General features: G+C 38.3%; 3 protein-coding genes and 1 long non-coding RNA gene across 4 annotated transcripts; 3 read left to right on the top strand and 1 right to left on the bottom strand.

The window, feature by feature from the left end:
* Positions 1–1958: 1958 nt before the first annotated feature.
* LOC101739418 (ecdysone oxidase-like) lies at positions 1959–7869 on the top strand. The gene is made up of 4 exons (XM_038014413.2): positions 1959–2093; positions 2252–2401; positions 3777–3910; positions 6262–7869. The coding sequence occupies exons 2-4, from the start codon at positions 2260–2262 to the stop codon at positions 7807–7809; spliced, it is 1824 nt and encodes a 607-aa protein (XP_037870341.1). The 5' UTR covers positions 1959–2093; positions 2252–2259; the 3' UTR covers positions 7810–7869.
* A 4451-nt stretch (positions 7870–12320) lies between these two features.
* On the bottom strand, positions 12321–15581 carry LOC101739550 (ecdysone oxidase). The gene is made up of 3 exons (XM_004929490.5): positions 15458–15581; positions 14328–14461; positions 12321–13871 (listed from the first exon to the last, which is right to left on the bottom strand). Exons 1-3 carry the CDS (start codon positions 15579–15581, stop codon positions 12321–12323), a joined length of 1809 nt encoding a protein of 602 aa, XP_004929547.5.
* Positions 15582–18699: 3118 nt separating this feature from the next.
* On the top strand, positions 18700–19643 carry LOC119629220 (uncharacterized). Its single transcript, XR_009974448.1, has 2 exons — positions 18700–18827; positions 19504–19643. It is a non-coding gene; the product is annotated as an uncharacterized LOC119629220 (long non-coding RNA).
* A 10-nt stretch (positions 19644–19653) lies between these two features.
* LOC134198709 (glucose dehydrogenase [FAD, quinone]-like) lies at positions 19654–20205 on the top strand. Its single transcript, XM_062671602.1, has one exon. It carries the CDS (start codon positions 19654–19656, stop codon positions 20203–20205), a length of 552 nt encoding a protein of 183 aa, XP_062527586.1.

Below are 20205 nucleotides of genomic sequence, written 5' to 3' on the forward strand. Positions count from 1 at the left end.
AAGGCGCCATGGTTACTGCGATACTGTGGATTTCGCGACACTAATTTTTTAACGAAATTACTTTCGCATATATCGAAACTACTTTCGTGAAACTGAGCTCAACATGCATGACACTAATTTCGTAATGTAAACTCGGCATTACTGTTCACACGACCACGTAAACACTAAAAGGTGCCGAACGTCAGAAAGTACAAAATGAACATTAGAAGGACGAGAAAATTAAAGCGTAAAGTCGATTTAAATAATGTTGTTATTGTTGCGGGAAAATGATCGTGATAATTATAATATAAGAGTATATATCGCAATATCTGTCGATAAAACTGAATGTATAATATGAATAAGTATTATTTAAATTTCCATATTATTAATGTTGTGGGACGTACAAAAAAGGACATTAATTTTGTATTTTCAATAAAGTATTTATATGAAATGTTTTTTGTTTGTTTGAAAGCGTCTAATTCAAATGAGAATTTTGCGGTTTAGCTTCAGTTTCGATGGGAGCTTCAGGGTAATAACTTACAGGGTAGTAGTAGCTAAGATACGTACATCTATGCTAATAAAAATAATTCTCAGATTTCTTTACTTAAGTCATTTTAAACGATTAGATCCATTTAATTAAAAAAGTATGTATCTAAATTTACAACTGTGTAATTATTGAAGTTAAACTTCTAATGTGACTTCCAACAAGGTTGAGTTAAACGTTTCACGCTACCATGAAATAGAAAGAGACAGAGTAACAGAGTAACAAGTAACAGACGAGAGTAAATGCGTAGCACTCAAACGTATGCGCGTAGTATACCTGTTACAGGCCAGCGCGAGCGCTAGATACGAGTAGAGTCCAATATTATAATGAAGTATCTAAAAAAATATAGATATTTATTTTTCTATCTATCATTTAAAATATATATAATATTAATGTTGAAGATGTCGCATCTCATAAACACAGCATTCCCTATTACAAGAGCAATCTGATTGAAGGATGAAAAGTGAAGAAAACCACAATACTACACATCGAAAAAGAAGTTTCACTTCATTCACGTGCGCACCGGTTTTTTTTTCTCCATTCCTTTGAAGACCAAATCTCAGTTCTATAAAGCTTACTCAATTTCGCTTAGCTTAACTAACTTAGCTTGCCTTTCAAGCGTCGCAACGTAAAAATGACTTAAAATTTAATAACTACGAAAGTACCCAAATAATTATAATTGCATCAAAACAGTTTTTTTTTTTATTGCTTCGATGGGTGGACGAGCTCACAGCCCACCTGGTGTTAAGTAGTTACCGGAGCCCATAGACATCTACAACGTAAATGCGCCACCCACCTTGAGATATAAGTTCTAAGGTCTGTACTATAGTTACAATATAGTACGCAGTTGTATGCAGGCAAGGTGCCTGTGTTCCACGTGCATGTTGGTGTGGCAAATTCATTAGATTTCTCAGTACCTAGCTGTAGTTCCATGCGGAATGGTAGCACGAGAAGTTCAACTTCAGAGCGAGCGGGGTAGGGGGTCGATACATTCAGAATGATAACAGTTGAGAGTTCCTGCTCAGAAGGCTTACCGCAATATCTGGTTACTGGTAGTTAACTTGTTAAATCTTCCCCTATATTCGAATGAACGACTGCTGTGCCTATCTCCGCCTAAGAATTTATCCCAGATCTAGTCTCGGATCCGTTTTTATAATCTTCTACCCCTCCACTAGGTTGAATCTCTTTGAGTAGTCAGGTAGGTACCAATATAATGTTCTCTGTTTGTCTGCCATGTTTTTACACTCATGACGTCCAAATCTGGACGACATTCGACATCGAAACACTTTGAGAAATTATACAGGTTACTTCATCCTACTTTTGAGCGCGGCTATTCAACCAAGGTATATATAAAGCAGTACACGCGAGCGAATCTGCAGGTAAAAAGCTAGTTCTTAATTTACGGAATATATAACATTTGTAATCCATTTCAGTCAATATTTAATTGGAATCCACGTTACGTGCGGTGGTGTCATTGATGAGACAAATCAAAATCAAATTAACTATTACAGTTATAATAATTCCGAAACTTGTTACTTATTCAAATTTTAGAAAACTTGTCGATCTTGAGGTGCGTTATCTGCCTGTTACACCATTACCATTTTGCTTACTAACAGTGCGAAGAAATTATCACTTCCGATTTATTGTTAAATTATTAGCTAGAAAAACAATACTTATTGTAATACAATCCGAATAACGTAAAAGTAATAATTCGTAGTTAATTTACAGACATAAATATGGGATTTTTCGGCGATTTGATTGCAAAGCTTGAGGTTATGTCGATTACACCAATAACGGAGCTGTTACAAGCCGTTTTCGCTATACTGGCAACACTAAGCCTGAAAATTGGAGGATATCCGGAGCAAACCGTTTTGCAAAGTAAGTGGCTATTCCAATATTCAACTATAGGTACATAGGTATGTATGTATATATCAAGAACGAGCAAGGGAACTATTAACAACGGTGCATTAATAACAGCATTTTTTTTTATTGCTTAAATCGGTGGACGAGCTCACAGCCCACAGTGTTAAGTCGTTACTGGAGCCCATAGACATCTACGATGTAAATGCGCCACCCACCTTGAGATATAAGTTCTAAGGTCTAAGTATAGTTACAACGGCTGCCCCATCCTTCAAACCGAAACGCATTACTGCTTCACGGCAGAAATAGGCAGAAATACTTCAGAAATTGAATAACAGAATAGCTTTATAGAGTTCAAAATTAAATCTCCGAGGTTACAAAGCAAAGGTTTACCAAAAATGTGTACAAAACGAGGGAAAATACCTCCTTCGTATCTTTTTAAAATTGGTAACTAAGCTTTTCAGGATAAAACGGTAAGTTTGTAAATGGTATTTTCTTCGATTTTCACGAGTCATAGACATAATTGAAAGTTGTTATTGTTTAAGTTGTTATTCGTCGTCAGTTAGATATTGTACTAACTACCCTCTATTTTACTATACAAATATTTCTAGACTTTTAATTACTGACTTTTTACTATATGGATAACTCGCGACCCACTTGGTCGTATTTTTGGAATCAAAGTCCATAGACGACAAAACTTACAGCTTACTTGAGACACGGTGTCGAACTCTAAATTGTATTATTATAACAGCTGTCTTGCTATTCAAACATCGGTCACCATCATCGCCGAACTCGTCGATCGAGTTCAACGAGCGAACTAACCCATAGACACAGCCAACTGAGTTTCTCGCCGGATCTTACCGGTGGGTCGCGATTCCGATCCGGTATCCAGCGAAGTACTGCTCTTGGTAGGGCCAGTGTTAGCAAATTCACTCAGTTTGAACCCTTGAGCTCACTTGACCGTCCGGGCGTAACTGGAATAGCCTCTTAGGCTACCAACGAATAGATAGGGGAAAAAATATATTCAAACCGGAGCAAATTATAATTTCGCGGCAGAAATATGCAGTTGCGTAACCTTAAAATAATTAATTAACACTACCGGCAATAATGACGCAAGATAGATAGGTACCACTCCCCTGCCTATTTCTGCCGTGAAGCAGTAATGCGTTTCGGTTTGAAGGGTAGGGCAGCCGTTGTAATTATACTGAAATCTTAGAACTTATATCTCAAGGTGTGTGGCACATTTACGTTGTTGATGTCTATGGGCTCCAGTACCCACTTAACACCAGGTGGGCTGTGAGTTCGTCCAGCCAACTAAACAATAAAAATAAAAAAAAGATCCTCATTAGCCACTGCATGATTTAACTTCATTCACAATTTTATTCCATGACAGACTTTACATCTTACGACATAATTATTGTCGGCGCTGGTTCATCAGGCTGCGTCCTGGCCAACCGACTGTCTGAGATCTCAAACTGGACAGTGCTGTTACTGGAGGCTGGAGAGGATCCTTCAATCGAATCCACGGTAGGTTCAAAATAATATAACAGTTTTAACCTTTTATTTCTATCTATTTACGCTGTCACTTTCTTTATATCGTAGGGGGTATAGATGTCGTTGCCGAGTGTTGTGGCATCGATGCTCGATGACGACGAGTCGTGGAAGGCGATGCTCGACTTCTGCGAGTGCACCATCTCGCAGAAGGAGGCGGCGGGGTGCGTGAGAGATGTACAGGCCCGCCGCCGTCGAGCGGGGGCTAGGGAGGCGCATCTCGCCCAAGCCCTGGCCCTCTAAGTGTTTCGGATCTCCCTCACATATCGGCCTGGGGACCGGCGAAGGAGGCCTAAGAAGACGACGTGCAAGCTGCTCTGCACTCGTTTTATGCATGAGCATCCTGGTGATGGAAGGCCGGCTATCCTCAACCCACGCTGGTTCTGACCCAGCGGGGTATTTCGTAGGATAGACCATTCTAACCGGTGCCATCTAGGCAGGCTTCGGACAGCCTGCCGACCGAAAGGACTGGTGGTCGTGGCGCCGACGACCGCCAGTCCGGCGTCCCGAGGGGGAGGGTGATGGGAGAGATGTGCTCCGCACTAAACGCTTCGCTCTCCCCCTTTTGCCTTTTCATGAGCTCTGTCTCATACAAGGTTTGGATGCTGGTTGTTGAGCGACAGGAGGTTTTAGTCGGTTCGACTCCGACATGCCCCGCCCTCCATCCCCATTGAAGTCCGGCGATTTCCTCCCGACAAAAAAAAAAGGGTGTATAGATAGAGACATTTCGATTTCGAGAGAGAGAGGTTTTTGTAGAGTTATTAATTTACAAAAAAATATGTATCTCTAGTTCGCCGGATTTGCTAGTAAAAGACCAATGAAGTTAATACAATTAGGCTATTTTTTGTACAAGACAGCAGTGGATATTTTTTGATAATGCTGAGTTCCTACGTACCTACTTAACAACATACCTACGTATGAAGTATTTTATTAATGAAAACATGTTCATAGTACAAACTTATTTACCTAGGATAGTATTGTGTGGCTAGGTACACTGCGTCCATTTGTTTAGTAAAGGTGGTACTATTACGGCAATTCAAAATAAAACAAAAATAGACAAAATAATTTATTTCTCATATTATGCAGATGTATCAATATACCTAGCTCAGCCCAGCCTAACATGGACACAACAACCCACAGTTCAATTGCCAACGAGATACCTGTAGTAATAAATAGATTGAATTAATAGTATTAGCAACGTTTTCATCCCGATTAATTAATTAGTACGTATGATAAATAAATTAATTCTGCCCCCAATATGCCTGGACTTCTGTCTAACAAAATAACGAATAATATGATCGAACGAAACACACGGTACATAACTCAATCGGAAATGATCGGAAACATGAGAAACGACGCCAGTAGGTAAATCAAAATATTAATGAATTAAGCACCTAATGTCAGTAGTAGTAGTAGTTGTATTTTTCCAACTGGAAAGGCAAGAGTATCATACCATAGAGCCTAATATATTATATTTCTTTTGTGAAAAATGTTAATACAAAGTGAAATGAAATTAAAAGAATTTGGAACATTAATCAATTGGCATGAAATTAAATTAGTCAATCCAATTGGCAAAATATTAGTCATTTACAATTTAGAAATCTAAACATAATGTGACTGTCAACACTGAGGTTTGAGATTGACATTTGACAGACTTTTTTGGCGGGAACGTGAAGCGCGAAGCTGTGTGAATTGTTTTATTTTGTCTATTTAATATTTCTTTAGGTTGAAATGTGTAATAACGGTGGTTCATTAACTGTTTAGTAACGAAGTAGAAAACGAAACAAGCCGCTGGCTGGACATAACTTCTTGGAATCCTCCAAAAAGTCCACTGAAAAAGTCTCAGCAAATAACCACCATTTTACTGAGATTATATTTCATCCAATCATCTCATCTCATTTCATTTCATTGTATTTCATTTCATGCCAATTACTCTATACTTAATATTATAAAGAGGAAAGATTTGTTTGTTTCGAATAGGCTCCGAAACTACTGGACCGATTTGAAAAATTCATTTTCCATTAGAAGCCGACATTGTCCCTGATGAACATAGGCTACTTTTTTAAAAAAAAATTTTTATTTTATTTTTTTGGTTTCATGTGTGTTTTAATGTTTCCGAAGCGAAGCGAGGGCGGGTCGCTAGTAATATTATAATACTAATCGCTTAATATGTAATAATGTTAATTTTAAATGCCCAGCAATACGGACGGGTACAGCTAGTACTCCATAATAGTTTATTATAATCAGAGTTTTCTGTTAGTTCACATGACATTTTGTACAACGAAGGTTTTTGTTTATTATGATTCCGAGTTCGTTTTACTCAACAGATACCTGGATTGTTTCCGTTCGTTGATTACTCATACGAAGATTGGAACTACAGAACCGTTATTGACGATTATTCAAGTCAAGCGCACGCAGAAAAAAATATTCATTTGACCCGAGGCAAAATGGTTGGCGGCTGTAGCGGGTCAAACTACATGTATTACATCCGAGGGAACAGACATGATTATGATTGTTGGGAAGGAATGGGCAACCAAGGGTGGGGCTACAAATCAGTACTTCCATATTTTATTAAAAGTGAAAGACTTGAAGATGACACAATATTGAAGAGCCCCTCTGGATCTTTCCACGGGACAGAAGGTTACCTCGGTGTTACGAAACCAGACTGGGGGGATAGAGTAGATGACTATTTTACAGCATTCAAACAAAATGAACGTAAAGTTATATTGGACCAGAACGGACCGGAGCAGATGGGTTACGCACTACCGACATTCACTGTTGCTGATAATGTTCGCCAGAGCACAGGCTACGCTTTCTTGAGACCCATAAAAAATCGTAAAAATTTGTTTCTTTCAAGAAACTCTTTTGTCAAAAGAATTTTATTCAATGATGCAAAAGAAGCGGTGGCTGTTGAAATAGTTCGAGATGGTGAAACATATTTCGTTGGATCCAGAAGAGAAATAATAATATCCGCTGGTGCAATAAACAGTCCGAAACTGTTGATGTTGTCAGGAATCGGCCCAAAAGAGCATCTAACTGAAATGGCCATTCCAGTTATTAGTGAATCACCTAATGTCGGAAAAAACTTACAAGACCATGCCACTGTTCCGTTTATCATCACTGAAAATAAAAGTAAGGTCACTGTTGTCCAAAATCTGGAAATTTTTGCTAATTTAGATGAAATGCCCGCACCGTGTCTCATGGGTTTCGCCGCCATCAATAAAACGCAAACTATACCAGACTACCAAGTAAAATTTTTCGTGTTTCCCGTTGGTACCATAATCCCTGTTTGGATTTGTAATTTTGTGTTCGGTTTGGCTGACAGCATTTGTGTGTCTATGGCGAAGGCAACACAAAGCAAAGCTGTTATTTTAGTTCTTGTAATCCTTTTGTATCCGAAATCTACTGGCAAAGTTATTCTTAAAAGTAATAATCCAGAAGAACCACCCTTAATATACACAGGCTATTACTCTCAAGATGAAGATTTAGAAAATCACGCAAAATACATACAAGATTTCTTGACTGTACTCGATACAGAGTACATGAAAAAAACGAATGCGTTGCCTCTTGACTTGGATGTAACAAATTGCGAAGATTATGAATTTAACACATTCGAATATTGGAAGAGCTATGCTTTGAACACGGCTACAACTCTCTGGCATCCTGTCGGTACTTGCGCTATGGGTCCTGAAGGAGTAGGGGTAATTGTCTACAAACTGAGAGTACATGGTGTCAAAAAACTGAGAGTTATTGATGCCAGTTCGATGCCGAAGATAGTCGGTGGGAATACAAATGCTCCTACTATCATGATTGCTGATAAAGGAGCTGATATCATTAAAGCAGATCACGGTTTTCTTGGAGATCCTGACAACTAACAAAATATATATGACGTAAAACGTTTACCAGATACGATTAAATTAATTTTGAAGAACAAACCTGTGTAATTTTGTTGATTCAAAAGCTTCTTCACACTCGCATATGTTATTGTATTCTTTTCTCAGTTTTCATCTGAATTTTTAAGGAGCGTCTACTGAAAATTGTATGTTGCTAGATCAACGGCTCTCAACCAGTGCGTCGATCAACAACGTAGAATTACGTTTTATTAATAAAGGAAGTGTTGAAGTTAATAAATATATGTAAGATACCTTCATTCCAACTATCAAAAACTTGAACGTGACTATGTAAGCATTTTGAATTTATTAACAAAAATAGTCAGAATACAATCAAACCGAAATATAATTTCCGACAAGCTAATTATGAAATTATTAACAATGAATTAAGTGATATTAATTGAAATAATGAATTTAATGATTGCAGTAATGTAAATTATATGGTTAGCAAATTGTATGAGATTCTCAGAAATATTATGAAAAGTCATGTTCCATTTACACCCACATTTAAATATAAAAATTACCCTGTCTGGTTCTCACCATCCTTAGTAAAAATGTTAAAGCTAAAACACAAATACCATACCCAATACAAAAAACATAGAAATCCGTTAGACAAAACAGAATTCAATTACTTGCGTGCTGATTGTGAAAGGGTCATGCGTAAATGTTATAACGATTATATAATCTCTTTAGAAATTTTAATATCCAAGAACCCTAAATACTTCTGGTCGCACATTAAAAAGAAACGTAATTTTAGTTCTAACTATCCACCCACTATGAGTCTTAACGACGTAAAAGGTCACAGTGTAGATGTCATCAGCGATCTATTTGCAAAATATTTCTCTTCTGTGTTTGAAGCTGATGACAATGTGTACAGCAATATTAATGTTGACTGGATAGACACAAAATGTAGTATGCGGGCTGTTCACATTGAAGTTAACAGTGTCAGACGGAAGTTGGAAAATCTGGATCTAACCAAGGGAGTGGGGCCAGACAATATCCCACCACAATTTATCGTTAATTGTGCTGAACAACTCTCCACACCCTTGTTTTTAATATTCAATCATTCATTATTATCAGGGATTTTCTCTGAAAAGTGGAAGGAAGCCCTAATAGTTCCCATACATAAGAATGGGAAAAATGATCTAATAACTAATTATCGGCCCATCTCTATCCTTTGTACATTTGCTAAAGTCTTTGAAAGTTTAGTTTATACTCATATTTACAATCATGTAAGAAACCAGCTGTCCCTATTTCAGCATGGCTTCATGACGAAGCGGTCTACAAATACGAATTTATTTCAATACGTAGATGATGTTGCGGTCATCGTTGACAACTCTGGGCAAGTTGACGTAATATATACTGATTTTTCTAAGGCCTTTGATAAAGTTAACCACAGCATTTTACTAGAAAAACTACATCAATTTACATAATACAAGACAGCCATTAATAAATAATTAAATAAACAATTTTTATTTCTTTACTTTAATTCTGTTTTATTTTCGATATCCCCTTATTTTTGTCTTTCCCATCACTACTAAAAATACTTTCTAGTGCGGTTCTGGTCGATATCGACCCGCCACTTTCCCTGGTTTATTTCTCATTTTCTGTTCGGCAGATCCCGGGGCGAATCAAATCTAAAGAAGTTGGGTTCAAGGTTTTTCCAACAGTCCAAAAACTGTTCACCTACATTATGTTTTCGCAAAGTTATAGCAATTTAATCTAACCTTGTGCTGACGTGTCGAAAAAGACCTACCACGCACTGGCGGAAAAATCATTGGGGGCACAATTTGGCCCGCCGCCGCACCAGACAAAGGTTTAAGATTTTACTTGCCGCAGCGAACGTGTTAAAACGCAATATAATACCAACACAATATCATATTTCAGGGGAATGCTTGAGTGAAGTTTCTCAGACTCGTGATTTAGGGGTGGAGCTTGATACCAAGCTGAATTTCACTAAGCACATTGACAAAATTATAGACGCCGCGAACAAATCGCTGAGTTTTGTACTTAGGAATGGTAGGGAGTTTAAGAAGGTTTCCACTACGCTAATGCTTTACAACAGTTATGTTAGATGCAAACTTGATTACTGCAGCACTGTGTGGTGTCCTACATACAAAACCCATATTAACAGGATTGAGAGAATTCAAAAAAAGTTACTTCGCCACATGTCGTACCGTTTTAGGCCGCCTAATTATGTTGAATCTTATGTTGATAGGGTTAAATATTTTAAAATGCAAACATTGAGTGATCGCCGCGATATGTTAGGCTTATGTTTTTTACATCAAGTTATGAGCGGTTATGAGCGGACTCTTGTTTTCTCTATCTTCTTGTATGGAGCAGAGACATGGACGTTGAAAGCAGCAGACCGAATGCGCATCGATGCTTTCGAAATGTGGTGTTGGAGACGCATGCTAAGAATTCCGTGGACAGCCTTCCGGACTAACGTGTCGATATTGAAGCAACTGGGCATCAAAATCAGACTGTCTACTGTATGTCTGAAGCAGATCCTCGAATATTTTGATCACATTGCGAGGAAAGACGGCGATAACCTGGAAAAACTTATGATCACAGGGAAAGTTGAAGGCAACAGATCTAGAGGCCGCAGCCCGACTCGTTGGTCCGATCAGATCCGCACCACTTTGGACAGTACAGTGTACAGCGCGCTGCATGACGCCGTGGACAGGGGAAAGTGGAAAAACATCTTAAGATTGAAGCTCATGGGTGATGGTGGTCACGACCCTCAGACATGAGGAACACGATTCGAGGAGGATGAGCGGTACTGTCGACTCCCAATTCATCCTCAATAAATTCTCTTTGAAGGTGCCATCTAGGTTACCTCGTCGCCCCGTTGCTCTTTTCAGCACCCGCTTTAGCAGAACCAATCTAGGCAAGCACTCACCTACTCCTCGTCTAACTAACCTTTATAATAATCTAGTTAGAAAAGTTGAAAACCTTGACATATTTGGCGATTCCCTTCCAATATTTAAGAACAAAATTATAAAAAGTTGTTGTTGAACCTCAGCCTCAGCCTTGGTCTGAGTACTCGGGTATTACTGCCCTTGTTGTCTTTCTTTTGTTTTTAATTTTTTATTATTATTAATAGTATTGTTAAATCTCTATTAATATATTAATGTAATGCATGCTGTGATTGCCTATAATTAGAGTTGCAGTTATCAATTGCTCTATACATGTCAATGTTATTTTATGTCTTACTGTAAACCCTGTCGGTAATCCTTAAATAAATAAATAAATAAATTTATAAAGAGTATGTTACAGTGCGATGACCTCTGAAAAGTAGCCAAAAGGTGAAGACCGGGCTCAGTGGTGTGGATTGGGAGAGGCCTATGTCCAGCAGTGGGTAACTGTGGGTGATGGTGATGTTGATGATGATGTTAATATGTCTTTGAATAAAGGTATGAATCTGTCGCCCAGTGTTAGGGTTTTATGAACTACATAGATTTGGATTAAAAAGCCGGAGTATTGTTTGATATAATCGAAACAGATTTTTCTGTAAGTGGCTGTAGTGGAAATTTTTGATGGTCGTTAACGTCGAAACATTTATAAGAAAGATGACTCGAACTAGAAGAAACGAGTCCACATTACCAACCAATGGGCAAGGCTCTGTCCTTGGATTGATAAATATCGATAAAGCTCGAAGCTTACCTGGTGTTAACTGGATACCGAAATCCGTAGATCAATTCCACTTTCCATTTAGTATAAGGCCTTTTTTTTTTAACGCTTTGTAATCTATTTACGGATACCCGGTCGAGAAGAAGAGGGAGAAGAGGATGACCAAAGTCCTCCTCTTCTTCCAATTCCTACCGGGAGACTACGCCTTGAGAAAGCCCGCGAGGCGCTGCGCGGCGTCTACCACGCAGGACCTGCCCCGCATAACCGACTACCGACTAAACCCCATCGAGCTCCACCACTCCGACTCCACGAAACCTGTCCTTCACTTAAAATTGGAACGCAAAGAAATTAGTTAGGTAGTGGAACAAACAGGCTACTACTAATCACCCTCCCACCAGTAAATGCCCGTTGGCGCATGCTGTACTCTGGTACAATGCTCCAAGAATGCTATTACCCATTATCCGATTAATCGCTTAGGCACTTCCTAAATTACCCACTGCAAGAAATGGCGTCGTTGTAGACTTACAACATACCGAATAATCCTCCACGTCCCAATAAATTCAAAGACTGCAAGAGCTATATACAGAAGTAATTAAGCGACCATTAATCGTTATAAAATTTTATAACTAATACGGTAAAATTTTAAACCAATACCAATTAATGCAGGATCACTTTACTTCCATATTATAACCGACAGGCTTTTGAGCTTTGATTCAATTTAATGTTTACAAAAACATTACACCGTTACTAGTAAGTGCTGCCGCACATAATTTGCGTAGTACAGGAAATAATGTTATGAAATATTGGAATTCTACTCTAAGTAACATGTACAAAAAAATATTATTCAAATGGTAATAATAAAATTAGATTTTGGGAAAAAGTGATACGTTTATACCATAATCAGTTTTGATCATGTCACAAGCGTTTTCAGCGATCATTATAGTTGGAGCATTGGTGTTAGCACTCGGTATGATAGGGATAACGCTTGCATCTACTACTCTTAGACCAGAAACGCCTCTTACTCGTAGCCTCTCGTCAACCACACCCGTTGGGCCCATCGCGCAAGTACCCGAAGGATGCCATTCTGTCGAAGCTGTATTCAAAATATGACATTTCCAATATTCGTGACTGCCCAATGGTAAAAATTTGCATTGCGGTACGTGCATATCAACTACATGCGCATTAACACTTCGAAACAATGTAGTATTAAGTATTTTAAGGAAATCCTCCACACTACGAGCATGTTTTTCTAAATCCTCATCGTTGCTATAATATCCCGTATATATGCGAGGTTTATCATATGGGATTTTCGTGGCTAGTTTAACTTCACCTCTCGATTTTGGATGTAAAAGAGACAACATAACGAAAACCATTTCGCTCTTTTTGACAACATTACTGAATGTATTACAAATTTCGTCGACTAATCCGTATGTGAATGAACAAACCAACAACGATAAGGGTGAATACATAGGGAGAGGAAAGACACATGCTTGATAATCTGGAATACTTTGTGATTTATTAAGAGCGCCGTGTCCGATAAAGACAGGCGTAGGGAATTTATCTAAATTGGAAAGAATGAATAGGTTGTCTATAACAGTATTGATGTCGTTACCACCGGCAATGTTTAGGACAGTTATTGGATGATCTATTAAATTTTGTCCTACATTTGGTGAATCAACTAGCACTTTAATATTCTTTTCTATTAAATGAAGACTTGGCCCGATTCCAGAGAGCATCAACAACTGTGGACTGTTAATTGCACCTGCAGATAATATTACTTCTTTTTTTGCTAATACACGAATCATTTTGAATTTCTTAAGTATCAATTCAACACCAACGGCTTTTCTATTATAATCGAAAATAATTTTCGTGGCTAATGCGTTTTTTAAGACAAATAAGTTTTTACGATCTTTGATAGGTCCTAAAAAAGCAGTGGCTGTACTTTGACGAATACTGTCATCAACAGTGTATTGCAAATGAGAGTAGCCAAGCTGTTCAGGCCCATTAGTGTCTTTCAAAACGTTATATCCGGCTTCTTTGAACGCTGAAAAGTATTTTTTAGAATATTTATTCCAACTTGGTTTCGTAACACCGAGATATCCGTCCAGTCCATGCAGCTCAGCCGATTTGCTACGCAAAGTAGACACGTCGTTTAGTTTCTCGCTCTTCTTGAAATATTTTAAGACTGCGTCCCAATTCCAACCAGGGTTTCCTTGTTCGGCCCAGCTATCGTAATCCGCCTTATTTCCCCTGACGTAGAACATGTAATTGGCACCAGAGGAACCGCCCAACATTTTGCCACGGGTATAATGAATGTTTTTAGTTTTATGTGCTTGGCTCGAATAAAAGTCATTGACTGTATAATAGTTCCAGTCTGCTTCTGAATAATCTACAAATGAGAAGAGTCCAGGAATCTGTAATTAATTACACACAATACATACTTTGATATTGTCATTCTATAAATATATATTTAAAACGAACGCACATTTTTTCGTAATTAAGCCCAACATAAATATAGATAAACTATAATTTACGTACATGAAATATCACCGCACACGCATATTCTAAGCTAATAACAACGTAATCTAAGGTAATGTATACAGACAGACATCCACTGCTGGACATAGGTCTCCTCAAAGCCCTCCAGAACGACCGGTCCAGCGGTGTGGGCATCCAGCGAATTCCCGCCACCTTTAACAGATCGTCAGTCCACCTTGTGGAAGACCTACCCACGCCGTGTCTTCTTGTATCGCCACTCGACCACATTTCGTCCCCAGTCGCCATTTGTTCTACGAGCAATGTACTCACTACTACTTCAACCTCGCAAACTGGGATAGTTCTTGCTTAATTAGTATTAACTAAAAACTCACTTTCGATGTAAGTGGGGGATTATCGCCCGCCTCTATGAGGAGTACATTCCAATCAGAGATTTCAGTAAGTCTATTGGCCACAACACATCCGGCTGAACCTGCTCCAATTACCACGAAATCAAACGCTTGACCATCTGTTGAAAGCAGTGTTTTTTTTAGTACATCATTGAAGCCGCTGCCTCTTATTTCTGGCATGGAGCATTTGTTTGTTTTGTGTTGAATTACCAGGGCCCTTTGACATAATAATGTGAATCCTGCCACACATATTGACAACTAAACTACTATATCGTGTAGGTAATACCTACTTTAAGATAAACCACATCGCTACTTCGCGACAGATGATCAGAACGGTGCTCAAATACCTACCCGTTTGGGCAACTATTCTTTATTTAGTTATGTTATTTCTTTTTAACTTTCACAGTGATAATTACTTAGAAAGTATCGGCTTTTTAGTGGTGCACTATATTTGAAAACAAGCTAACACCCCGGTCGTTCCATGATTTATTTCCTCACAAAACTACATGTTTCATCCAGTGCATCACCATTGCGTGAGACCTTGTGTGTGGACTTTAAGTACCTAATCAAGTTCTACTATACGATGATAGGCTCTGTAACTATTGGAACGTTAGCGGGGAATTAGGGTACGATTCCGGAGACGGATCCTGAGAAACGGCTATCATATCCAAGGGAGGCAGCAGATGCTTACACGCCTTAGTACCTGGCACAAGAACTATGTTATTTTAACTTTCATTTTAAGGATAATTAAAAATTTCATTTAAGAATACTATATGTCATCGGTTTTTGATAAGTGTGCGAAGTTTCAACTCAAACCGACGCTATGAATCTATGAAAAATCAAATTCAAAGATCCTGTTATATAGAAACACAGCAAGCTATTGAAAGTGTTAAAAAGAATCGTCTAATCAGTTCACCCAGAAAAAAGTTTTGAGGGAACCTAACCTAACCATATATTTAATAAACAGTCAAGTTGGTAAGCTCTTCCTTTTTTAATGTCGCTTGAAAAAAGTATTATATGTATAATAATATAGGTATGTATAATAATAGCTGAACGTGGCTGAACGTGCTAAATTCATGAGGCCGGTAATAATTATTAATAATTGCATAGGTTACCTTGAACAACAGCTTGGTCTGGATAGTCTACCGCGTCATATTGTAACAATGATAAGGCGGTGAAGATCGTTTGCAATAATTTCGCTAAAGTAAGTATTTTAGTGACGCTCAATAGCAACGACATTAATGTTGTCAAGATCATCGCAAGGAACTAGGAAACAGAACTTTTGCAAAAAAATCTGCAAAAAAATTGTTACTAAAATTATTAAATCTGTTATCATGCAATTAAGGCATTATACCTAACTAAAATTTTCTTGCAAATTGTAGCAGGAGAATAAACCGCCATTTATTCAGTCGGTTATCTTTTTTATTACTATATATATGTGAGACGAACTCAGAGGCTACCTGGTATTTGAGTGAACACAAGACATAAATTCCGTCACCCATTTTGAAGCGAAATCTTAGGTTATATTGCACTAAGCTTGCCGCGCAGTATCATGTGCTTTTAATTATTGAAAGAAGTAATAAAGATTATCTTGTATAGGTGGCAAATTAAAAAAGTGTCCACAAGTTAAACACCAAGCTATTGTCGGAAGACTCGCCGAAATAGCGCTAGTGTAGGAAGTGGAAATGATACGAATATAGCACTTTTAAACACAGTGAAGTATGCTGGGTTGTGCAGTTAAAAATACGAAGTATTTAAAATCTCGACTATTCATTTTATAACTATTTTCGTAGGAACTACTTCGAATTTAATACCCTACTCTGATTACGGCGCTGTCTTTAAAATCTTCTTTCTTCTCCCTTTCAACGGACACTTTTTAATACGCTGATGATGATACAGATGGTCTTCCTTACTTCGACCATCCATAGAGATAATGGAGCACAGAACTGAACCGAGCGCCTCCAAATACAAACTATCGATTACAACTGACACATTGGGGTGTCGTTCAAACCGGTGTTTTCGTGGTCTCACAATTTAAACTACCACAAGTGAACCTTAATGAAACTCATTAACCGATTGTTTTAAATTAGTTAACGAGTTTACCTCGCTAAATACGCTAGTATGTTTAATTTACGTACGTTTGTTTTCGTTCGTATGTTTTCCCAGGGCTTCCTGACTATGTGTTCGAGTACATCTTTCAATTTAATTTTTGTGTTTGTTTCTTATTTTTATTTTATGTAGTAAACTACATTATTACAAAACTTTTATTTAAGTTTGTGCACACGTAGGTATATCCTTAAATCCTTAAATAAACCTACAGGGAAAGGGGGTGATTGAAATTCTGCGCTGTTTGATGCACATCCACTTTGAACAGCATCAGCAGAACCACCTCCTTTTTGCCCTTTTGTCTTTTCTTTTATTTATTAACCTCTAATAATCTAAATGTGTGTTTATGGCAATAAGCAAATGATTTCATTATTAACATTCTTAAATATCAATTTCTATTTCTATCGATACACCTTGAGACGTGATGCTGAATTTTCACTGAACACAAGTTCACGAATGACTTTTACGATGAAGAAATAATATCGTGCAATAAAAATCAAAACTGCAACTATAGAACTGAAGCTTGGAATTTGCATCACAAGGCGGGTGGAGTCATATATGTTGTGAGTGTCTATGGGTAGTTCACTCATCTAAGCAATTAAAAACTTAATACCAAACCGCTAAATCGATTTTGAGATTTTTTTTATATTTTTGCTTAGATGGGTGGACGAACTCACGGCCCACCTGGTGTTAAGTGGTTACTGGAGCCCATAGACATCTACAACGTGGATGTGCCACCCACCTTGAGATATAAGTTCTAAGGTCTCAGTATAGTTGGCTTGGAAGTAATTTAAGCCCTTTACCCATTGTTGAGGACGAGTCTCTACCCTTATTACCAAGGATATAAGTTTAAGTATACGCAGACCAAGTTGCGGGCGGAAAACCAGCTACAATACTCTACTAGCTACTCTATTGTTTTATGATGTTCTTCAAAGGATTCCACGATCCACACATTGGCTATTTATATTGTTACCTATGACCCTGTAACGTGGGTCATTACCTAATTTACTCGTATAAGATATTTTTTGCAGATAATCCACAACGTTGCAGTTAAACTTATTATTTATTTTATAGATATCAAAATGGATTTTATCGGCAATTTCATTGCATCGGTTAAGGTTATGTCGTTAAAACCATTCACGGAGCTATTGCAAGCTGTTTTCGCTGTACTGGCAACATTGAACTTGAAGATGGGAGGGTATCCGGAGCAAAACGTCTTAAAAAGTAAATATATTTCTACGCTCCCTTTAGATACTTACGTATCGGTTCTAAATTTACATATTTTTTTTAATTTATTTTTTATTGCTTAGATGTGTGGACGAGCTCACAGCCCACCTGATGTTAAGTGGTTACTGGAGCCCATAGACATCTACAACGTAAATGCGCCACACACGTTGAGATATAGTTCTAAGGTCTCAGTATAGTCACAACGGCTGCCCCACCCTTCAAACCGAAACGCATTACTGCTTCACGGCAGAAATAGGCGGGGCGGTGGTACCTACCCGTGCGGACTCACAAGAGGTCCTACCACCAGTAATTACGCAAATTATAATTTTGCGGGTTTCATTTTTATTACACGATGTTATTCCTTCACCGTGGAAGTCAATCGTGAACATTTGTTGAGTACGTATTTCATTAGAAAAATTGGTACCCGCCTGCGGGATTCGAACACCGGTGCATCGCTTCAACACGAATGCACCGAACGTCTTATCCGTTAGGCCACGACGACTTCATAAACTTCGACTTCATATATATGAGTCGACTATTATCAAAGCCGGCAATCTGACTTTTGGACAATGATTGGTAAATCAGAAAAACGAAATATTGACTTTGTATTCCATTGGTAGTCACAAAACTCTTCGGAACGACATCTTAGATAAATAACAGGTTAACTATTAACCTTTATTTAATGCAGGTTTTGAACCGTATTCTTTGAAGGAGACGATTATATTCAAATCAATCTGTATTGACATATCAATAAATTTTTTTTGTCCAAATGCACAGATTGCCACCTTTGATTATAGACGACTCATATGTAAGTCGTTGTGAAGATCGACCTTCATCACGTATCACGGTGATTCCATGGCTATCCTGCAAAAATGGAATTGGATGACCTGGAGAGTTTACGTGGACGCGAGCCTGACCTAACACTACATTTGCACAGGCCATATTGCATACGACATGTATACGACTTCGAAAACGGGAGAAAATATTATGCTACATAAAAGTGCTTTTTTTTTAACAGATTTTTCATCTTACGACATAATTATTGTCGGCGCTGGTTCATCAGGCTGCGTCCTGGCCAACCGACTCTCTGAGATCTCAAACTGGACAGTGCTGTTACTGGAGGCCGGAGAGGATCCTTCAATCGAATCCACGGTTAGCTTACAAATAACAGACGCAGTTACGATTACGCAACATGATAGTAGCAGTTTCAAGATAAGTAATTGAATCATTTGCTAGTGCCATGCCGTCTTGTACTAGAAACCCCACTTTTTGCCGTTAATTGTCATCGAAGATAGTCGAGCCGTTCGTTGTACAGTGTACGACAAGTACAGTGAACCTCCTAAAATATGGAACCAAATATTCGTACGTGCGATACCCCCCCCCCCTCCTCCCCCCGCCTTACCCCCCGCTGAGACAGAGCTCTCAGGAGCCAGAAAATACGCGCCCTCGGCGCGGGTTGTCGACCAGCAATATATTGTACATCAGTCTTAGCTTTTTTCAACTGTTTGTTTTTTATTTCAGTTATTGTGTCGCTATTCTATTAAAATCTCATGCAAATCAGTGTAAACATCATTTCCATATCTTCATCGCAAAAAGCCCGGAACACCGAACTCGCAAAAGCTCACAAAAGTCCCGCCAGTCGGACTTTTAGTGTTAAAACATACCATTACCATAATACTCAACACGTAGTGTAATTTGTGACCGCTTTAAACTTGATCGTGAGCTCGTGTCATGCGGAGCTAGTGAAAATCAGATAGATAGACCATTCCATATCATTCTGAAACAAGAACTACAAATTATATTAAGCATTATAAATATCATTCCACAGATACCCGGATTATTTCCATTTGTTGATTACTCGTACGAAGATTGGAATTACAGAACCGTTAATGATGATTATTCATGTCAAGCGCATACAGAAAAAAATATTCATTTGACGAGAGGCAAAATGGTTGGTGGCTGTAGTGGCTCCAACTACATGTATTACGTTCGAGGGAACAGACACGACTATGACTCTTGGGAAGGAATGGGCAACAAAGGTTGGGACTACGAATCAGTACTACCATATTTTATTAAAAGTGAACGACTTGGAGATGACACAATATTGAAAAGCCCTTCTAGATCTTTCCACGGGACAAAGGGATATCTCGGTGTTACGAAACCGAGCTGGGGAGACAAAGTAGATTTTACAGAATTCGAACAAAACGAACGTAAGCATCTATTGGACTTCAACGGACCGGAGCAGATGGGTTACGCACTACCGACATTTACTGTTGCTGATAATGTTCGCCAGAGCACAGGCTACGCTTTTTTGAGACCCATAAAAAAACGTAAAAATTTGTTTCTTTCAAGAAAGTCTTTCGTCAGGAAAGTTTTATTTAATGATGCAAAAGAAGCAAAAGCTATAGAAGTCATGCAAAATGGTAAAATACTGATAATTAAAGCAAGACAAGAAATAATAATATCCGCTGGTGCAATAAACAGCCCGCAGCTATTGATGCTGCAGGGATCGGCCCAAAAGAGCATCTAA

Source organism: Bombyx mori, chromosome 12, assembly GCF_030269925.1.
Source record: "Bombyx mori chromosome 12, ASM3026992v2".
Taxonomy (NCBI): domain Eukaryota; kingdom Metazoa; phylum Arthropoda; class Insecta; order Lepidoptera; family Bombycidae; genus Bombyx; species Bombyx mori.